At 45.0% G+C, this 16,839-nt stretch overlaps 1 protein-coding gene across 12 annotated transcripts in view; it reads right to left on the bottom strand.

The window, feature by feature from the left end:
- Positions 1–16,839, bottom strand: part of NUMA1 (nuclear mitotic apparatus protein 1) — a 66,984-nt gene that overhangs the window by 28,599 nt on the left and 21,546 nt on the right. For 5 of the 12 annotated variants that reach the window (XM_048217097.2, XM_044390908.3, XM_048217094.2 and 2 more), the window contains exon 2: positions 4,995–5,068. In XM_048217097.2, the coding sequence (XP_048073054.2) occupies positions 4,995–5,036 (42 nt within the window). In that variant the 5' untranslated portion in view covers positions 5,037–5,068. Of the gene's footprint in view, positions 1–4,994; positions 5,069–9,619; positions 9,898–9,974; positions 10,225–10,462; positions 10,919–16,839 lie in introns of those variants that run through there. The other 7 variants (XM_026517984.4, XM_026517989.4, XM_026517988.4 and 4 more) reach the window with 6 other exon arrangements.

The raw sequence follows: 16,839 nt of genomic DNA, 5'->3' as shown, positions 1-16,839 counted from the left end.
GACATTATAACCCTCTGTAGCTCAAATTATACTACAGCCCTTTCTATCTCCCGAATTTTGAAATATCTATTCAAAACTTACATTAAATACTATATATGTTTTACATATGCCCACACAGACATAAAATCTTGTTATTAATGCATTTTAAAAATTCTTTCCAGACATAAAACTTTGGCTGACACAGGGAGAAATGATGAGGCAATAAGATAATAAAAAAAAAAAAAATGAGGGAGGAAAAGAAGAGCTGGGAACCCCAGGCAAAAACGTCAATTCCAATGCAATCGCCCGCTTCTCTTCTTTGCCTTCAGGCTGGCATCCCTCTAACTCAGTCTTTACAACTAGGAAATTCGCCAGCAGTCACCTGCAAATGAGTCAGGTATGCAGGTTATTCAACAAGCATAGACGGTCAACTTCTACAGAAAACCTCATGAATTCCAAAACCACCAAGTCCAGAAGAAGCCTGGGCTGAACTTCACCTCTGTTACTACCACAGGAAAAAGAAAAAAAGATCAATCAATCCCATGTGCAAGACTGAGGGAGGAGGCAACTCGGGCTGCTTGACAAGGTATTTGTAAGAACTTCAGCATAGTAGTTACGTGCAATGAGTAGACAACCGTTTATAAATGCACTCTTTAAAAGATACTGGGCTATGGGGCACCTGGCTGGCTCAGTCAGAAACCCATGCTACTCTTGATCTCAGGGTTATGAGTTCGAACCCCACGTGGGGGGGGGGGCTTTTCTTTTTAGTAATCTAAAAAAAGAAATAAAACATTACTAAAAAGAAATGAATAAAAATAAAAATAGATAAGATTGTACTGGGCTGGGAGCTCCCAGATTAAGATTCTGGATGCAACTCCTCCACTCACTTGCCAGGAACCTTTGTTATCAACTTATTTCTCTCTGTGCCTACTTTCTCACTTGCCAAATGGATGGAATCCTTGCACTGTTTACTTTAGAGGACCAGTGTGGGTTCAAATGGTATTACGAATGCAAGCACACGTTACAAAATAGAAGTGCTAAATGCAAAGCACTATTATGTCTAATAAAATTAAAATCATGAAGTAGATGCAGCAAAACTTCTACCTCTCAGTAGTTTAATTAGCTGAGTGCACTAGAGAATCAAGAGTATTAAAAAGAAAGAATGACTCAGCCACAGAAATGATACTATTTATTCGGTTAAATATGTACATATATACACATATATATTTTTCTTTTTTAAGATTTTATTTATTTATTTGAGAGAGAGAGCAGGAGCAGGGGGGAGGAGCAGAGGGAGAAGGACAAGCAGACTCCCTGCTGGGGGCGGGGAGCCCAGCGGGGGACTCGATCCCAGGACCCCGAGATCATGACCTGAGCTGAGTCAGAGGCCTAACTGAGCCACTCAGGTGCCCCTACATACTTTTATACTAAAAACAACTTCTAGGGACACCCGGGTGGCTCAGTCGGTTAAGCGCCTTCGGTTCAGGTCACGATTCCAGGGTCCTGGTATCAAGTCCCACATTGGGCTCCTTGCTCAGTGAGGAGCCTGCTTCTCCCTCTGCCTGCTGCTCCCCCTGCTTGTGCGCTCTTGCTCTCTCTCTCTCTCTGATGATCTCTAGATGGATATAAATGAAAATAGGTAAAAAGTTTAAAAAAAAAAGTGTAGAACATAAAATGCGACCTATCGTAGAAGCCTTAAATTTATACCATCTTTATATATATATATATATATATATATATATATATATATATATATATATACATATACACACACACACACACACACACACACACACACTTATATTTATACCATCTTTTGAGGGGAAAAGCCTAATCTAATTAGTCAGGAAAGGCAGTGTAAATTTTTGAGGAAGATTCTGAATATTCCAGACCAAGATTCTTTTCTACCAGCTGAAAACGAAGAAAGTGCCAAGACTTAAGCATCCAAACCACCTCCATTTAATACCTGTAATCAAAGGAAAACTTTCAAGGGCTATGAATGCTTGTTCACTAACAAGACTGAAAAATTACACCAGTTAGCTGATTTAAAGTCACTTAAGGAATCTGGATTCATCTCCTATCATTAAGAAATAATCGAGCAGGGGCGCCTGGGTGGCTCAGTTATTAAGCGTCTGCCTTCGGCTCCGGGTGGGATCCCAGAGTCCTGGGATCGAGCCCCACATCAGGCTCCTCTGCTATGAGCCTGCTTCTTCCTCTCCCACTCCCCTGCTTGTGTTCCCTCTCTCGCTGGCTGTCTCTATCTCTGTCAAACAAATAAATAAAAAATCTTAAAAAAAAAAAAAAAAAGCATGTTAAAAAAAAAAAAAAAAGGAAAAAGAAATAATCCAGCAATAGTTTCTTTCATGGAGATGAAAACACCTTTTTTCCTGTGCATTATTTTGCTCTCAAATGAGAAATTGCTGAAGAAGCAGAAAAACTCTATGAATTCATGTTTAGTCAGGGATTAAAACAGGAGAATGAGGGCCAAGCTCACTGCAGAACCCAAGAGCTGCCATAAGGTTTTCAGGGTTGCTTAAGGTTGTCGAATCTTAAAGAGTTCCCTGTTCCCTATAATAATTCATTCACTGTAACTGCTGGGTACAGAATAGCTTCAAGCTATACTTCAAGTAAAATATAAATTTATTTTTACACTGTAAAATAAAGTACTGAAAAATTAAAAAAAAAACATTCATTCTAGTATTTTAATGCATGCACTTGTAGCATTTTGCTATATTTCTTTCTAGTCTTTTTTTCCTTACATTTTTCTCTAAACCACAACTATAACTGTCACGTGTGTTGTATTCTACGCCACGCTTCCCACTAACATAACAAGCATTATTTGACACTGCTACAGTATCATAAAATCCACTTTAGCTGCCTAACTTTTGTTTAAATTGAAAATTTCTCTTAAAAAAATTCTGTTACCATATATTAATATTTTAATGGATGTTCCTTACTTTTGAAAAAAGTATACAAGTACCTGCTATTTAATAAAACCAGCTCTGTATCGGTTCTTCTCTGTTAATGGTAGTACTCACCATAAAAACAAGCCTAGGACCTAAATAAATAAACTGTTCAACTTAAAACAGTGTGGCTAAAGGGTCCCGCAATATTCAGTTAATCCACTGAACTGGATGGAGACAAAGCTCACAGTCCCTCAAACCCAACCAGCCCCTTCTTGGGGATGAGGGGAAGAAAAGGAAGAGACAATGATTCTTTTTTTTTTTGTAAGATTTTATTTATTTGACAGAGAGAGACAGCCAGCGAGAGAGGGAACACAAGCAGGGGGAGTGGGAGAGGAAGAAGCAGGCTCCCAGCGGAGGAGCCCGATGTGGGACTCAATCCTGGAACAGTGGGATCACGCCCTGAGCCGAAGGCAGACGCTTAACGACTGCGCCACCCAGGCGCCCCGAGACAATGTTTCTAACATAGATCTAAAACACTGAAATGTAATGTAAATATAAAATATGTAAAATATATAAAAATACCCATTTAAAACTATAAAACTAAAATTCATTTATTTCAGGGGCACCTAGATGGCTCAGTCATTAAGCGTCTGCCTTCGGCTCAGGGCGTGATCCCAGAGTCCTGGGATCGAGCCCCACATCAGGCTCCTCTGCTGGGAGCCAGCTTCTTCCTCTCCCACTCCCCCTGCCTGTGTTCCCTTTCTCGCGGGCTGTCTCTCTCTCTCTGTCAAATAAATAAATAAAATCTTTAAAAAAAAAATCATTTCAGAAACTGAAAACAAAGAATGCACATCTTATATATTAAACACATTTCCTATCTAGAGATCTAACAGCAATTAAAGACAGTGTCCTATTTTTTTTTTAAGATTTTATTTGGAGACCGAGCGAGCAAGGGAGAGAGAGAGAGAGACAAAGAGCACACGCACACAAGCAGGGGGACCGGCAGGGAGAGGGAGAAGCAGGCTCCCTGCTGAGCATGGAGCCCGATGCAGGACTCTGGGATCATGACCTGAACCGAAGGCAGACACTTAACCGACTGAGCCACCCAGGTGCCCCAAACAGTGTCTTATTAAATCTACCCTACTCAGAAATCAAACATTCATTTCCCTTAAAATATTCTATAATTTTTTTAAGTTGGCTTTTTCATTGGCCCTAACCGATCGATCCGTAATCAGGTGACTACTAAAATACCCTGTACCATATAGCATGCCCCGGCAATATTTTAAGTACCGAGAATTATTATTTATTCAGATACAGTGCTAGATGTTTTCTATACACATTATGTCCTCATCCTCATCATATAACACCATGAGGTATTTTTATTATTTCCATTTTAAAAATAAAGTGCTGAGAGGCTAAGTAACTTGCCCTGGGTCACACACCTCAACCAGAGCAGTGATTCTAAGTCAGGCTGTCTGACTCCACGGCCCAGGCTTGTCATCACTACACTCTGCATCCTCCTCTGCTTCCCTGCAGCTTTATGTTCCCAATGCTTGGTATTACTCTTTCATTTGCCATTGTTCGTCTTGGACAGAAGATATATGAAAAGACCTAGCACAAGGATTTAAGCAATCAAGAAGGCAACAGGACGACAATGGAAGCAGACAGAAACATGGTAAAGAAAGCGAGGAGAACCTTGCCCTATGATAAAAGGCCTTTCAAGACCAAAGTCCCTGCGTGTCAGGGAGGTTCAGGATAAACCCTCCTAGTCAGGAAAAGGCACAGGAAACAAATGAAGATGGGTCTCTGTGCGCCTCGCAGCCAACTCCCCCGTGAGCAGAAGGAAATACAGACCTCTCCTGAGAGGTGTACAGAAGCCTAGAAGGGAGCTCTCTTCTAAGCTACACAAGTGGTGTCACGGATCACTGTCAGGAGCAACATCACCAGAAATAATACAAGTTAAAAACTAAGGGGAAAGGCAAGGAAAAACCGTACTTCCTTCATCTGGAGATGCGAAGACTTAACATAGCTCTGGCTCCTAAAAAAATCCTCTTCCACCCCTGCAAACTTCCTGGAGAAGTTGAGACAAAAGAGAGAAAGACTACTCACCCAAGAGAGGAGTGCAGCTGCCCGCGTGGCATGGAGCGTCATCTTGGTGACACCAAACAGTCACCCCAATGCACCTGGAAACCAAGAGAAGAAGAAGAGCAGTTAATTATATCAGATATCCATGATGAAGGACAAGGGGGTAAGTGGTTCAGTATTCTGGCTCTGAATACTTAAATCTCCCTTCACTCAGCACTTACCCACCAAGGCCCATGGGAATTTTTAGAAAGCTCAGAGTACACATTAAAATTACTATAAAACTTATCATAACAGGAAAGAGTCCTGCATTTAATTCAATGTCCACAAGCTCTACACACAATTTTTCTGTTCCACAGAAAATGTAACACTCAAGGCTGTCCTCCAACCCTGTTCTTTGGGACACAGTACCCTTAAAACATGGAACAAACATGGTTTTTCAGACAGACGTGGGTCTGAATGGTGATTCCATGTGACCTTGGACAAGCAGCATAACTTCTTTTAGTGACCATTTCCTCATCTGCAAAATGGGATTTGCAAACACCTCTCTCGGTTACTATAAGACTTCAAGACAAAGCAGGTAACATAAATAGCACCGTACCTGACACACGGTAGGTATACACTAAATAATCACTGATCTTAAACAGAGAGGCTGATTTCTGGCTCTTTCTGCAGGTGCCCAAATTCTGCCTAACAATAACCAAGTCCTTGAGGGAAACTTCTCCAAGTTCTGGATTTTTATATCTCCCACAGAAATGTCAAAGATACAGTTCAAATGAGGGACTAGATGATACCAGATCCAATTCTGGCAGAGATCTCATGGGACATTTAATGAAAGATTAGGTACTGGTCCTGGTATTCCTATTCCCAATTTCCCTTCCCACTGGGAATCGGCCATCTGCCTGCCAACCTGCCCAAGAGACCACAGACCTGGTGACTAAATATTCCTCAACATCTCCCAGCAGCCCCCACAATTCCTACAAATCATGGGAGCAATCAGCCCCACCCCCACCTCCTGTCACAGGTACTCAGTCTGTCACTATTCCATGAAGAACACGAGTGGTTAAGTTACATCATCTATAACTCTCCCCGCATATTAGCATCTCCAAGGTGTGGGTTCTATGGACCCAACATTTGCTAAGCACCTTCTTCTTCTTTTTTCTAAGATTTTATTTACTTGAGAGAGAGAAAGAGAGAGAGCATGCACACAAGCAGAGGGAGAGGGAGAAACAGGCTCCCCCGACTTGGGGCTCGATCCCAGGACCCAACATCACAATTTGAGCGAAGTCCCTTAATGGACCGAGCCACCTAGGTGCCCCACGTTTGCTAAGCACCATCTGTACACAAGTTGGGGATAAGAAAGACACCATTCTTGTCCATAAGGTACTTACTGTCTAGTAGGGGAAAGATATACATAAATCTGATGATAATCCACTCCCCATCGTTCTTAGTCCTTCCTATGTAAGTGTACTGTTTTTATCAACTAAGCAAAAAGGTTATTTTCTTAGTCCACACATATGTTCATCCTGTGCTGGAAGCTACATGGGAAATGAGAGACACTGACATGGTCCCTGCCTCTGAGGAGCTTATAAGGAGTGAAATTAAACATACGTGAAGCTTTAAATAATAGAAAATAATTAAATGCTAAATATAACTAAATGCTAATTATAATTAAGTGCTTCCTGACCCCACAAAACCCAACAAGATTCCACCTGTCATACCAACGTCACAGTCTTGGAAATGAGCCAATTCACCTGGGCTTTGGCAAGAGCAAGGGAAGTGGTTAAGGGAGCTCTCAAGAGGGCAGAGAAGCTAAAGGACCTATGTGTTCCTCAGTCTTGCATGATTTTCACCCTGCATGCCCTATCCATAGGCACTGAATGCTTAGCTCGCTGGGGCCAGGCAAAGATGAAGAAAGATGGTCTCAACTATCGTACTGCAAAAAGACACTTCTGGTGGTTGGCTAGCCTAAAGTTAGAGGGATCATGCCTGGCCCTTGGAGTGAAGGCAGCAATGCCCAAATGCTCTACTGGGGCTTCTTAAAAAAAAAAAAAAAAAAAAAAAAAAAAAAAAAAAAAAAAAGTCTGTTATGTTAGTTAATTGAATTTAAATAAATAAAATTTTTAAAAAATAAACTTAAAAATTAAAAAAAAAGTCTAAGCTATTCAGGAACAAGGAAAATGAGGCCCAGATCACCTCTCCTTCATCCCCACTGTTGCCTCTAGACTTGCTATTCTTTTGAAGAGGTCCAAAATTTCAGTCAGAAATTTATTTATTTGTAACCGGAGGTAGCTCTTGCCCCCTCTGAGAGATTCCACAGCTGTGCTGCTAAAAATGACCTGAGGTTTAACTAACCTCTTCCCTTCATCTCAGAGGCAAAACATACAACCCTTATGTCCTCCCTTGGGGAAGCCTGTCTAAAACTAGTTCCACTGCTCAGAAAAGCTGGTGTTAATGCCAGATGCCTTCTTCTACGCTCCCCAGGCACGAAACAGGAGGAATCCAATAATCAACACGAGGAACTCCAGAATGACCTTGTCAGTTCAAAGCCCATAAAAAAGGATTTTCCCAGACACAGGACACTGGGGTGGGAGCTGTTAGGACAGCCAGTCATTCACTTCCCTGGTAATGAATGATTGAAGCCAGTGGCACAGCTAGTCCTTGGACTGGGACTACAGCTTTAAGCAGGCCTTGGCTTGGAACCCGAGGGCTCCCAGCCAAAGCACCATCCTCTCCACCCTCCCCCTGAAATCTGAGGCAAGCCCCACCCAGAACACTGGGTGATGGTCATGGTGATGGAAAAACAGATCCCCACAATTGTAGCTCAGAACCATTTCACAGAAGGATCTGCAGAGATCCACTCAACTTGATCAGGTACCACCCACCCACATCCCCCAATCAATCAACAAACAAACAAAACCCAGGAATGCAAGCCTTCTCAAAGCACCTTCAGAGTCCCACCAGCCCGTTTCTTTGAAAAGAAGCGTCCCCGGAATCCCAAAGAGAGGCTTCACAGAGCTGATAAAGTGGCCTCTCTTCCCCGAGCTCAAGAAGGAACCAAGACACAGAAGCAGCTACTTTATAATCTAAAGGCCTTGCATCCTCTTTACATTTTCAAAATTGATATAATATAAATTCATACATCAGAACCAATTCCCACATTTACAGTAACCCCTCTATGTTTCTAGAGAAGATATATCAGGAGAAGGAAAGTGACACTCAGGAGACGAACAGCCACCTGGCCCACACCCTCTCTGGGTCTTAAAGAGTTAAAACCTAGCCATGGTTTCCTACCAGGGCTGCAGCTAATGCAAACCACCTGCACAGATGCAAGGAACAGGACCAGAGGGTCGGATTGCTAAGCTCTGGGGTCTGTTCTAGAAGTTTCGGTTCTAAGGTTAACCAAGTGATAGGCCAAGGGCCAGAGGGTCTGAGCTGTGGCAGCGCTACTCTCCTTACCCCACCCCCCAGCCTGGGTGGCAGCTCCTTGTGAGACCATCTCTCAGCCACTTACTGCCTGCCCTAACACCAGCCCTTCCTCGAGATAACACCAAAGTGACCTTTGGTCCCAGAAAGCAACAAAATTGTACTGATCACTCCACTCACGAGCCCCTGCCTCCACTGAACCATCCTTAAGTGATAGCTCCCTCTCTCAGAATTTCTGGGCCCAAAGCCCACACAAACTCCCACCTCAAAGCATCCTTCCCCAAGCCCCGCCCCCTCTCTACCCCACGGCTCCAAAGGCTCAGAGCTCAGAGGGAAAGGTCTGTCCTATCCGTAAGACCATGCTCAATGACAAGACTTACCACCACTTACCCTGACAGCCTGCCTGCCTGTAGCCATAAGAATTCCATGCTCTGTACACCTTCCTGAAAGAGATACCCCACCATCTAAGCGAACCCCACATCCAAAGGGCAAACACCCTGATCTTGAGGGTGTTCCTCCTCCGCTGACTGTGGGAGGGATAGGTCAGGAGGCAGCGGCAAACAAGCACCCAGACCTCACCTGGGAGGTTACCTCAGAGGGGCCCAGCAAAGGCCAAGCTATGTCGCCATAGGCTAACTCGTCATAAAGAACAAAGCAGGAAATATCTTGCTGGTGCATCTCTGGGCTTGGAGGAGGTAAAAGGCCCAAGGACCAGCAGCTCCAACAGAAGCCAAGCTGGAAAAAATATAATCCTTTTCAACTCCTGGGGAGGCCTGGATAGGCTGTCTCATCTAGGTCCGAAGGGTTTCTCTGCACTCCTGAGGTCAGGGCAAGCCAGCTTGCTGGATGCACTCCCTGGGCCCCCTAAAGGGATTTAGTCTGGACTCAGGCCTCCCCCTCTTCACACACACCAACGCTTCTGTGTAGCCCAGAATTTGGCCCAGAGCCCTGGTGAGGAACAAGAGAAGGGCTTCAAGGGAAACCAAGATTTCCCTGGTTTCTTCAAAAGTGGCTTACTGATATCTGCCCTCCCCTCGCCCCAATGCTCTGCAGGGTCCGGATCAGGAGGATGAAGCCGACCTGGGGCCTACAGCCATATCCTGCACATACCCACCCCAGCACACTCCAGCAGCTCATCAGCACCTGACCCCACTACCATATTCACACACCCTGGTCCCTACCAGCTGACAAAATGAACCCTTTCATCCCGACCACTGCATACACACCCAGGCCTCACTCAGGAATGGAGCAGCTCTCTTGAGCTGTCTCTACAGCTCCATGTGCAGGCGCACGTTTCCCCCCCTCTGAACAAAAACACGCTGACATCTACGCGAGGGGGAAAGAAAGCAACCCTTTGCTCTCAAAGGCGCCAACTCCCGGATGTTGGCAAGCTCTGCTCCCAGCGCCTGTTTCTGAGTGTTTACTTGCGCTCCCTCTCCTCTCCCTCCCCTTTAAGGATGGCGCAGGAAAGGGAGGTGGGGGGGGGGGGGAGAGACTCCACCGCACCCCCTCCTCCATGTTTGAACAAAAACCCAGAGAAAGAGGGAGGGAGAAAAAGTCTCAGTGCAGGAGGGGCCTTACCAGACTCCTAAAGCCAAACGTATCTACAGGTTTTAATCCGCCATTAGCATTTAAATCTTGAAAGTGAGGAGAAAGGGGGGGCTAGTGGAAAGTAACCCCACACACAAAAGAAAAGTTGTTGGTTTTCTTCTCAGTCAGCCTGGCAGGAGCGATCTTCCTGGCTGACAGCCAGAAGTGCGTCACAGCCAGGAGTCTGCTTTCTTTAAAGGCACAGCAAGCTTCCGTGATCTGGGAGCGCGGCGAAAGCAGGGAACTCTCGGCAAGGGGGGAGGGGCGGCAGTCGGGGGCCAGGAGGGAGGGGCGCCCTGGAGAGGAGGGGCCGGGAAGGCTAGGCCCAAGAACAAGAGAATAGGACGCACTGGGGGGAGGGGGGGGGGAGCGCGGGAGGCAGCAGACAAAAAAATCGTGAGCCGCAACCGTGGCAAGAGCCAAGGCAAACTGTGGCATAAATACACAAAACACATCGCACAGTGGCCGGCCTGACCAACCTGGTATCACCCGGACACTCCCCCTTCGCTCTCTCAACACAGCAGTGACAGCCTGTCCATCCCTCTGGCCAGCAACGGACTGCCCTGATGATTAGATCAGCCCCTGCCCGGCGGCGCGCGGGGCAGGGAGGAAGAGCCGGGAACGGAGGCTTTGGAGGGTGAGCAGGACACAGGCCCTTTCACGCGGGCAGCTTCCTGCCGGCTCCAGGGCGGGGCGGCTGTGTCTTTAAGCACACACTTGCCGCTCACACACAAAGCGCCGGCCTCCTTTCGCGGCGCCGCCTGCCCTGGGACGAGGCCACCCCCCCAAGCCCATTCCCGGAGGGAATCTCTCCAGCCCGTACCTTCTGCGTGGCAAGGCCAGGACGCCGCGCTGGGCCCGCTCCTCCCCCTCGGCCACCCAAACAAGCAGCCCGGGCGGACTGCGGCCTTGGAGCGCAGGCCTGCGCTGTCCTGTCCGGGTGGCTGCGTGCTATTGTCGACTCTGGAATGGCCGCCAAAATCCCAGCTGTGCTGCCAGAACCTAATCCCCTGTTCCGCTGAGCCTTTGTGGGGAGGGGCCGAGGGGCCAAGGCACGGGACCTGGTACGGCAGGCACTGGCTGGAGCCCCTTCACAGACACAGGCACTGGGACCCATGGGCAGAGCCTACAGGCTCTGCCTCTCCTCCATGGCCGAAAAGAAAAGATGTCGGACTCTTAGAAAACAAAACCACAGCGTTTCCACCCACCGAACAGTGACTCTCACCAGGCCTGGGAGAGAAACCCACCAGTCATCAGGACCACCCTCCACCCTCCTCTAACTTTTACTTACACCACCAATATTTACTAAGCACCTACTATGTGCAAGGCACTGCTGTAGGACATTGAAGGGAGTACACGAAGATGAATTAAACCCAGTCTCTACACTGAGCTAGGTTATAATTACACAGGAGATAAGAAATGTGCCTTGAAAATTATATTTCAAGACAGTATGTGCTAACTCCCACAAAAGGATATAAAAATTCCAACTACTTGAGAGTAGGTAAAAAGACTAAGAAAATGGAGTGATATTTGAATGTGGATCTTAAAACATGTAGGTAAAATTTCCCCAGACAGAAATAGAAGAGTGGGGAAGAAGGGAAAGCAGAGAAGACTGCTGAAGTAGTCTGGGAACAGAATTTTAAGTTGTGAGGTGGGGTCTGAGTTGGAGAATCCTGAACTTGGAACCAAGAAATCAAATAAGGATTTGAATGTTTACTTTGTTGCTTGTTTTTAACACAGAGATGTGGTACAGTGAGAGCCATACTTTCAGAAATTATTCTAGTATATAAAAGAAGGAGACTATCAGCAGGGAGGCAGGTCAGAAGGCTGCCGCAACAGAAGACAGGTAATGAGGACATGAAGGGGAAAATGAGAGAGAATGGAAAGATGAGGAACGAGACGCTGTGGAGACAGGATAAAGACGAGGGAATGGCTGAAAGCAAGGGGAGAAATTGTAAAGGAGAGGAAAGTGTGGAGGATGGTTGGGCAGACAGAAAGGCCATATATAGAAGTGAGGAGATGATACAGATCATGTTAGAATAAGAGAGAAAACAAGGTATAAAAAATAGCAGCTACTGCTTACTGAGTGCATACTATGTGCCATGCACACCCTGTTCTGCTGAACTAATGTGTATTAACTCATTAATCTGAAAAACTCCCTTGGTGAAGCAGGTACTGTTACCACTCAACTCTACAGAGGAGGAAACTGAGCCACAAAAATGAAATAATTTGCCCAAGATCACACGACTAGTGAATGGCAGAATTCTATACCACTTGCTGCTGTGAGACCTCTGGGCCTCAGTATTCCTATTTGTAAAACAAAAATAAAGATATCTATTTTATAAGGTTATAATGAGGATTAATCCCATAACATCTATAAGGGGCCCAACACACTGACTAGCACACAAGGCACAAGGTGGTTGCTTAACAAAGGTTAATTCCTATTCTGGGCATTTTGGCACCTAGTCACCAAGGTATCCAAGCAAAAGCCGGCTGTTTGTCAAGGAAGCTAGCGGGGGTGCTACTCCTTGGAGTGGGAGCTTGGATCCTCAGGATGCTTGCTTTCCTTCTATCAGTCTGCCTCTCTGAATTTTACTTTAAGGTCCAGTTCAAATTTCAACTCCTCAAATATTCCTTCACAGCTATCAGTGGTTATCTAAGGGAGGAGTTAGGCTGTGGGGGAGTTCCTACACTATATATTTCTTTTATATTGGAATTTATTCTAAATAAACATGTATTACATTGGTAATCAGAAAAATGTGTCTACATTCCACATTCGGCACTTGTGCTGCCTTAACTATGTAAGCATGGAAGTCTTGCCTCACATCGAGAATGTAAATGTCAAGGGCATAACCAGTTCTCTCTCTCTATGATCTCCCATAGTATCTAGCACATTAGGGCTCCTTGAATCTGTTTCACTGAAATATATCTGGATAGCACGTTTCCGAATTTAACCCTCTGGGCACCAGAGAATGACTGGAGTGAGTGAGTGGTGGGGGTCAGACCAAGGCCCATTGCTGCAGAGACCGCCATCACCCTGTTTCGTCTCCCAGGCCCTTAGCTTTCCCACAGTATCACTTGTAGTCTGTGGTTAGCAACTGCTATTGGTAGAAAGGAAAGTTCAAAGAAGGACCAGGAAAGCCAAGCCAAAGCAAAAACCAAAGCTTTTCTAGAAGAGCAAAGTGGCAAACATAATCTAATGACTGGCACAATCAACACTCCAGGAAATGTATGAGGTGAAAACAGGAGGCAGGCCTGCTAAAACTGTCCTGGCTACATCTGGCACCGGGGGCCCTGAAGCTCCCCAGCACATGAAACATACACATGATACTGTGTCTCAAAAGAATACAAGAGATTCCCACCCCCCTCCTAGGCTCTAAACTCCAGGCAACAGCTTCCGGCTGTGCAGCCTCAGAGGGCTGAACTCTCCTCTGGAACCTCGCGGCCCAAACTGCCAAGCTCCTGGGCCTGCTCTCCAGGACAGCCCAAGGAGCCGGGCCAGTTTCTCCAGCCTCTCCCTCCCCCACCACAGGGCCGCCACTTGCTTCCAGCGGCGGCTCAGAACTTCCCCAGCCTCCTCCCAGCCTAGCTAGGTAACAGGCAGGCCACATGGCTCCCGCCTGATTCCACAGCCCCTATTCGGTGTCCCCAAAAGACCAAGATAGGTAAAACCATTTTTAAAGGAAAGGAGAGAGGAAGGAAGGAAAACAATAAATGACTAACACGAGATTGAGGATAGCATTCGGATAGGGCCCGGAAGGGGTTCGTGATGTGTGTGGAGCACACGGGGTGTTTTCAAAAGGTCTGGTGGCGTTACATCTCCTGTGCATGGGTGTTTAACTATTTTTGTTTAAAATGTAAACGTTACTGCTTTTAATGAGTATTGCCTTTAAAAAATAATAATAATGTGTATTACCATTTTAAAAAGTATAAAGGAAAAACTGAGAGAGAGCAATTTCCACTGAGATGGCCCAGGGTAGGGTGGTTCGAACACAAAGAATTCACCTGGCCTTCAAGGCCCTCCAGGACCCAGCCTCAGTTTTACCGTCTAGAGTTACTTATGCTCTTACCCAAACCCTCCACACTTATAGATCCCCTGCCCTATGCGATGCCTTCTAGTCTTTCCTCTGCCACCTGATGTCCTAGCATCATAAATACCTACAGACTATCGTTGCTGTTGCTGTTACTGTTGTAATTAATAGCTAACATTTAATGAGCACTTAGTATGCACCAGGCACTGTGCTAAACACTTCCCTGCTTTATTTTGCTTAATCCTCAAAATAACCCAGTGACACAAAAACAAATACTATGATTATCCATCTCTATTTTACAGAAAAGGAAACCAAGAAAGATTAAATAACTTGCCTAAGGCTACACAGCTAGTAAGTGTTGGAGCCAAAATTGGAGTCCAGCTGGGTCTCTCCTCTCAACTACATAGGGTTTATTTCTATCCTAAAGATGAGAAAATCTGAGTCTCAGGAATTAAGTGACTTAGCCACATAGGTAGTGACTGGTCTATGTGGTCGCTACATTATTCTCTACTGCTCTTAAATAAACCATCAAATGAATAAATAAAAGCTAGCACATTCTCAGTGGCTCAAAGAAACCCTGTACCTCTATACCTCCTTATCAGAACCAACTTTTTAATTAAAACAATCAAACAGTTCTAATTTTAAAAGTAACCACTAAAGAATTTTTTTTCTGAAGATGCAACAGCTTTAGAAACATTAAAGGACCAAAACTCCTCTGAAGACGTAAGCAAAGAAGAATTATCTACTGGAAGGGATGGTGGACGTATCTCAAGGGCGAGAAGCCATGGAGAAAGAAGGTTGGAGGAAACCCCACTGGCTGGAGGGAAAGACTGCTGTTTCAGAACCCTGACCTCCCGCTTATTTACCAGGTCTCATTCTCCCTCTCCAGAGGGTAGTGCTGAGTAATGAGGCAGTGTTGGTAAGCCTGCAGCTTCCTGGGGAGAAAAGCAGAGGGCAAATCAAAACCCAGAGAGGATTCATTATAACATCCAAGAGGCCACGTTCAGTTCTCCCTCAAGAAGGTCTTTCTACAAAACACCTAAGAACCTGTTCGCCCTGTTTCATTGTCACAGAGGAATAAACGGATCTGTCCCTACAGGCAGTGTATCTAGCACAATGTTTGCGCACAAACACAGCACTGATGATGAGAAAAGTAAAAGAAACTGAAGGAGGAACAGTTTCAATGTAAAGATTTGCAATTACTCCTAGAGACAGCCACACCAATGGTAAAAAAACAAACACCCTAGATTTGGTGTTGGGAGCCCCTGGAGCTACGTGCTGAATCTATCACCTACTAAAGTTATGGCTTTAGGCGAGTCACTCGCCCTAGCTTGGGTCTCAGTAAAAGAAGGGTACTGGTACTGGATAGATCATATCTCAAGCACCTCCAAAAATTTCCTATGATTCTTTCTCCAGGATACCATTCTCAACAACAACAACAACAACAACAACAACAACAACAACAACAACAACAATCTTTGCCATAGAACTAATCTCCACAGCATCTGGTCAAAACTTCATCAGTTAGGGCTTCCTCCTTTCCAGGAAAAAAAAAAAAAAAGCAAATCTCCTAGAAACAAGCACTTTGATACCCTACTGGGTCCCATCCCTAAAGCAAGGCACATGTGGATGCTTCATGTATCCTGATGATAGGAGGTGGTCCTTGGAAACTGGTAGTACCAACTTCGCATGGGGTACAATGAAAGGTAATTGGAATTATACTCAAGGCATTTACAAGGTTTCATAAATAAAAGCCACAGAGAAGAGTGCAATTTATAATTACATTGGACTTACAAGCCTAAATAAAAATTTAAAAAAATGAAAAAAAAAAAAAAGAGAGAGAGAGCGAGAGAGCCTAAATAAAAGCAGCTTTCTAGACCTGGTCAACAAATCACAGAATCTCAAAGTTGAAAGAGACTTGAACGGTCATCTAGTCATCCACCCTACATTCATGCTGGAACACGTGTGACAACTAGGCTGAAGATTTGCTATCTCCTGCCTGAGATGGAAATTTTACAATTTATTTGTATGTCTGAGCAAGGTCTGCTGATTTGAGACAACGTGGGATTTCAGAACATAAATTTTAGAGAATAAAGATTCTGCCCAGGATCTGGTTTGTTTCAAATAGGCTTTAAGTAGCTAAAAAACTCAAGATGACTCTCTCTCTTCTCTCCTCCTCACCTTCCCATCTCTCCTTCTCCCCCTACCCCCTCTGTTTTTTGTTTTTTTTTTTTAATTTATATTAGCTATCATTCTTTCCTCTAGCAATTGCTATAGGTACAGAACTTTTTTTTAAAGATTTTATTTATTTATTTATTTGACAGAGACTGCCAGCGAGAGAGGGAACACAAGCAAGGGGAGTGGGAAAGGAAGAAGCAGGCTCCTAGCGGAGGAGCCTGATGTGGGACTCGATCCCAGAACACTGGGATCACGCCCTGAGCCGAAGGCAGCCGCTTAACGACTGTGCCACCCAGGCGCCCCCCTACCCTCTCTGTTTTATCTTCTGTCTCTACCTCCTACACAGCACTGAATCCCCTGCCTTTCTGCTTCCAAATCCACTTCTCCTATCACACTGCGATGCCTTTAACTTCCAAAAGAAATGAACGAACACAAATATTAGTAAGGGCTGGATTTCTAGATAGGATGCTAGACTGCCTCAAAAACCAACCACTAACAAAATAAATGGGAATGTATCTAATGTGGCCATGATTAAAAAAACAAAAAACAAAAAACCAAAACCAGACAACAACAAACCTAACATTTTAACAGACTCCAAGAATTTAAGGAAGGCTATTTCTCACATCTCAATTAATCCCTCCTAAAGA

Source organism: Ursus arctos, unplaced genomic scaffold, assembly GCF_023065955.2.
Source record: "Ursus arctos isolate Adak ecotype North America unplaced genomic scaffold, UrsArc2.0 scaffold_22, whole genome shotgun sequence".
In the NCBI taxonomy this organism is placed as follows: domain Eukaryota; kingdom Metazoa; phylum Chordata; class Mammalia; order Carnivora; family Ursidae; genus Ursus; species Ursus arctos.
This window is presented reverse-complemented; position numbering and strand designations above follow the sequence as displayed.